General features: G+C 43.5%; 1 protein-coding gene across 1 annotated transcript in view; it reads left to right on the top strand.

Annotated features, from left to right (window-relative positions):
• Nucleotides 1–5,021: 5,021 nt before the first annotated feature.
• The window catches only part of LOC138554570 (extracellular calcium-sensing receptor-like), a 41,281-nt gene continuing 40,302 nt past the window's right edge, over nt 5,022–6,000 (top strand). Inside the window, exon 1 of the mRNA XM_069642595.1 lies at nt 5,022–5,291. Coding sequence (XP_069498696.1) covers nt 5,022–5,291 — 270 coding nt within the window. The remainder of the gene's footprint in view (nt 5,292–6,000) is intronic.

Genomic DNA, 6,000 nt, shown 5'->3' with positions numbered 1-6,000 from the left:
TTGCTGGTGCACCTGAAAAATGAGAATGCTATTTCCCAGAGACGCCAATTAGTAAAATGAATTTTGAGCTGTAATTGGATCAAGTTAGTGAAGGCAGTTGTTATGTAAATATTTTCAGTAACAATATGATGCCCTGTTAAAAGTTGGTGTTCACCCCCTTAAGAAGGTACTTCCTTAAGGGAATGTGTTTCTATGTCATGGCTCTTGTCGTTGGATCTTTGGAAGGTTATTGCTGTCAGAGGGACGTTCTTTTTATATAGCTCTTTGCACTACAACGAGCACAATTTGTATGCATGATTTTATGTTATGAATTTGTTTTTTAAAAGTGATCAGGTATTTTGAATGGATGTTTCTTAAAGTAGTTCCTTCCTTACGCAGAGAGTAATCTAAGAGGGAAAGAGGGTGATTTGAATGGCTGAACAATGTGATATTTTAGATTCTATGATTATTAACATTCAAGCATGTTTCCAATGATTGGGAAATCACTTGGATGTATGTTTTTTAGTGGGACTGTGTGGACCGACGTTTTTGGTTTCTAGAAAAAGAGTTTTGGACCATCAGCTTGCCTTCTCAAAGGGGTATGATTTTATGGTTTCAAATCTTTTCACAAATATGCAAAAGGCTGGAATTAATAAAAGAGGTAGTCATACGGTACGAGTTGACAACTCTAAATGTTGGCTAAATAGGTTTTCATCACAAAACATACTAATACACCATAAGGTTTTCAGGGACTGCTTATCACGATATGATGATAGCCATTATGATCGTCATGATGATGGGCCTTCGGTATGGAAGCTACAAGATAACTCTCGGAGCAGCAGCCAGCTGCCTATGTATGCTCATTCTTAAAGTCTCCTATGCCCAGAGCAGGGCCTGTATAGACCAAAGTTTGAATACTGAGGTTTATGCCCGTGAAGGGGACATTATTATTGGGGGTCTCTTTCCAATCCACTATCAGAAGAGCGGAGCAGACACCAACTTCAAGGAGGCCCCTGACCAGGCATCGTGTGGAAGGTATGAACCTGTTACTATTTTGTTGATGTCGTCTTTGTTACTCTTTCATCCTCTTGATGTTAGAGTAGTTAATGATCACAGATAGACAAATCTAAAAAGTGAGCTTCCTGGTGTACATGAAAATAGGGAGGTCAGAGAATAAATACCCATCCCCCCAGGCCCCGCAGCCATTTTACTCATTCAACTTGGCCTGGTGTGATAATAGCCAATGAGCCAACACATGCTATCTCCAGGGGTGCAAAATTCCATACTTGAAGCTCCTGTGGTTCAAGGGGGCCCCTACTACTCAGGGGATCACACGTGGCACAAGGACTTTGCATGCCTCATGGGCGATTCCTCTGAGGGGTGACATGTCTTTTTCAGTAGTAGACTGTAACTTTCAGGGGTCCTGCTAAATACACACAACATCCATGCAACCACGGTTTCTGCATGGGTCTTCAAACCAGCATGACTAGTTCACCTTTGCAGCCATGTCAGTGTTGCATTCTATCTGAAGACCAAGGTGGCCATGTAGCTGTCTTGCTACCCTGTAGTGCCTCGAGTCCCTTAGCTAGAATATTTCCAGTGTTAATACTAACCATGCACTTGAGGAAGGACTAACAAGAAAAGAGGGTGGCTTAATGTTCACATCTATTTAGTAAAATTGTACTGGTCTAGACACAATGCATGCACCGTCTCAATGGTGGCCATGTGGAGGGGTGGCAATACTTCTTTCTGCGCCCCGGACCACACACACTATCATACAGCAATCATGACCCTGGTTTCCCACAAGCACCACCAGCTGAAACACAGCCATTCATATCTTTTTTCACACTATGAAATGTCACAGGATTGATTAGTCACTGCACCTGGCATGTACAGGAAAACAGGCAAATCGCACTCAAAGTGGTTGTGATAGAATCACCACCATTGCAACCAGAGAGCGTTGGGCAGGTATTGTGCATGTATAAACTATAGGATGGGCCGTCCATGGTAAAGGTAACAATTGAAATGGTTCGGTAAGCGCTCGACATCTGGGTAGACTCATGGCGCTATCTGCCTAGAACAACTTGAAAGCACAACCAGCGCTCCCCTAGTTGCAAATAGTTGGAGCATAGACTGTCGCTGTTCCTAACCATTTTATCACAGCTGTAAGAATCAACAGAAGAATCCAATACCTGACCGGGCACACAAACAACAAATGACCACATAATCTGCTAGGTATGTTAATGTTAAAGGATATTTGTACCGCGCACTATCACCACCGGAGTGGTCCCCTGGCGCTCTGGTGGCTCTGAAAAAGGGAGGGGATGGTGAGTTAGTGGGAATAAGCTGGAAAAGTGCAAGAGAGCAGTGATGTGCGGTTGGCAGCCTTAGCCCGGTGGGTCCGTTGCCTGGGTTTGCGGTGTTTTACGGTTGGTAGTCGTTGTGTGCTGTTGTGTGAGTCTATGGGCCTCATTACACGGAAGGCGGTAATGGTTAACGGCCACCGTTAATGGTAACGGTGACCGTTAACCATTACCGCCTTACTACGAGGTCCCTTAGCGGGTAGATGCTTTAACGCCTGCTTTTTGCAGGCGTTAAAAACCAACCCGCTAAGGGACCTCGGAGCTAATTACGGCACCGCAAAATTGCGGTGCCGTAATTAGCACTTTCCCCATTCCCATAGAGCCCTATGGGGCAGAAATGGGAATGGGGAAGGGCAATGGCGGAAGGGGGATTTACCGCCCCACCAACCTTGGAATGGGGCGGTAAATCCCCTTTCCGCCAAGGCGGTGCCGGTATTTTACCGGCATGAGCCATGGCGCTAGTAGCGCCATGGCTCACCGCCTTCCGTGTAATGAGGCCCTATGTGTGGTTTGTTTTGTTGTTGCAGTGTACTGACTTTTGTACGGATTGTTGTTTTGTAGGCTTGTGGTTGTGTTTGGTTAGAGTTTGAGAGGTGTATGCAGAGGGGTGGAATTGTTAGTGGATCGGTTAATTGGCATTGCTGTCCTTGCAATTATGTCTAGGTGTGATGCTTGCTATCATTCACTATTCCATCTGATTGTGGCACTTGCTAATCTTCAATATCCTGTCTAGATGTGAGACAGGCTAGTGATCTCGATTCCATCTAAGTATGGCACATGCTAACATTAACAATCCTATCTAGATGTGACTCAGGCTAAAGTTAAGCATTCCATCTAAGTTTGGTGCATGCTAACACTGACAGTCCTATCTAGATGTGACGCAGGCTAAGGTTAAGAATTCCATCTAAGTTTGGCACATGCTAACATTCACAATCTTATCTAGATGTGACGCAGGCTAAAGTTAAGAATTCCATCTAAGTTTGGCACATGCTAACACCCACAATCCTATCTAGATGTGACGCATGCTAAGGTTAAGCATTCCATCTAAGTTTGGCGCATGCTAACATTCACAATCCTATGTAGATGTGACGCAGACTAAGGTTAAGCATTCCATCTAAATTTGGCGCATGCTAACATTCACAATCCTATGTAGATGTGACGCAGGCTAAGGTTAAGCATTCCATCTAAATTTGGCGCATGCTAACATTCGCAATCCTATGTAGATGTGACGCAGGCTAAGGTTGAGCATTCCATCTAAGTTTGGCGCATGCTAACATTCACAATCCTATGTAGATGTGACGCAGGCTAAGGTTAAGCATATGTATAACGCAGTGGCTGCAGGCATGGCTAACCGTACACATCAGAATACAGCAAGGACTATGACAAAATCTGGTCGTGATGGTCACATAATTCTCTGCCTACTTACACCAGACTATGCCTCAATACCTCTGAGATCAAAAAGCAGTGAAGACCTATGACAAATGTGGTCACGCTGAACACATAGCGAGTCTCTAGAACTCATGTCATCTCTTGTCTCCTCCCAGCACCCATCCACATGCCTGACTGCATAGGTTGCTCTCTATCAGAGCCTGGCGAGCCCTGCTAAGAATTAATGTTCCAAATGCACACACACATTCTAATCTTGCTCCATGACCTCCAACACTCTGGACTTCAGTCCAGGGAATTCGTTCCCACTACAGGCGCATTGAGACTATAGTAATGGTAAAAGGTGTTATATAAATGACAAGTACAACCAATACAATACAATGGACAACAATGGACTACCATTTTCAAAATGATCCAGTGAAAGGCTGAGAAATGTGTGCCTTATCCACTAACAGAAAATCCAGAGCAGCATGAGACCTGATAAAAAAAATACCGGCAATCACAGTGATTGCACTTGGATATGCCTCTGCCCACAAAGCAAACATGTGGATCCATATACCAAGAATTGGCCATGATCGGCCCTATAGGACCTTGGTTGGACTCAGATCCATGCTTTTTACTGGACAGCTTCATAAACAAATAGCTGGGGGCAGTGATGGCCTCCCCTAGAGGCTGCTGGTGGTTTCATCACCATCCATAGAAATAAACTGAGGGTTTTGAATATGTATATTGCTTACAGAATATGTATCTCTACACAAAATGGAGGGGAGAGGCTAAGTGTTGCGCTTAGAAGATAGAAAAAGTGAAAATATAACATCGGGGCAGTGGCATATGGCATGCCAAGACTGGATACATCTTTCACAGATGTTGTTACTCTGTCGAAAAGCCAATCCTTAGCCAGACCGCATGACAAGAAAATGGAGATGTAAAAAAGGCCGATATATGTTTCCAAATGGACAGGTGGCATCCACACCACGTTGTGCCAAAAGAGATGATACTAGAGTAAAATAACGGCTAAAATATAGATACAAAGGGATTAATCAGACCTGGTTTAGAGCTGAACATGTGTGCAATTTCAGTCAAATGCAGAATTACAGACGGATTGAAGCGCAAATGTTGCTAGTCCTAGACATGAGTAGATCGGAGCATGTGTTCAGACGAAAAGGTTTACTGTGACTCTCATGTGTGGTTTTGTCTTAGAAAAATGATCACATTATTTTCATAAGGTAACCTATCTTTTACTAAATTAACTGTTCCTTTTCATCTGAGAGACTCGAAAAAATATTCTACCAGATGGCTCGAAGTCTGGTATTTACTGTGGAGGAGATTAATAGAAGTCCTCATCTCTTACCCAACCTGACCTTGGGCTTCAGTATCGCAGACTCCTGTGACACGGTGGGACAAGCAGTGAGGGGCACCATGCGGCTACTGGGGGGACAAGAGCAAGCCTTGGCCAACTTCTGCTGCCAATCTCAGCCACCGGTGGCCGCAGTCATTGGAGATGACAAGTCCTACATGACCATCCCTGTTGCCAGGTTGCTTGGGATCTACAAGTTTCCTCAGGTAGGAGCGCTTTTGCGTCTGCATCAGAATCTACAAGACAACTTGGACAACCTCTTGTGTATACATGTACACAAACACTTGACTAAAAACAAAGTTTATCACACAACAAGCCTCAACACACAATAGAGAACTACTTTAGGCAGCCAATATATGTAAGTATATATTGGGCCATACTACATAAACTTTGCAAGTTTGCATGGTAGTAGCACTAGGGCAAAGTTTGTCCTTTTTTAAAATGATGGGACATATCAGAAAACCTTTTCACCGTGGCAAGTGCAGTTGGGCATGCTGTAAACACCAGGGCAAAAATTGCCCTATTGCAAAAAACATACATGTTCAATGTGTTTTCATTCCAGGGCAAACTTTGCCCTAGTGCTATTAACACTAGGGCACATTTTGCCCTGGTGCAAACATGTGTTTAAAATGTATCATTTTTGTACAAAGGCAATTTTTGCCCTGGTGCTTATAACATGCCAAACTGCACTTGTCACTGTGAAAAGGTATTATATTGTGTTGCAATGTTTTTAAAAATAGGGAAAACCTTGCCCCAGTGCTAATACAATGGAAACGTACGTTTGCACCAGTGCAATGTTTCTGTAATCTGGCCCAGAAGTCACTCTTGGCTAGTATTAGTGTAGTGTAAGGTAAGGTTTGGTTTGTAGTGTGATAGACTTTGTTTATATTTTTGAAATATTTTATGTAGACTGAG

This window comes from Ambystoma mexicanum, chromosome 1q (genome assembly GCF_040938575.1).
Source record: "Ambystoma mexicanum isolate Mex_15411 chromosome 1q, UKY_AmexF1_1, whole genome shotgun sequence".
NCBI lineage: Eukaryota > Metazoa > Chordata > Amphibia > Caudata > Ambystomatidae > Ambystoma > Ambystoma mexicanum.
The sequence above is the reverse complement of the archived record's forward strand: the minus strand, read 5'-3'. Positions and strand labels throughout refer to the sequence as shown.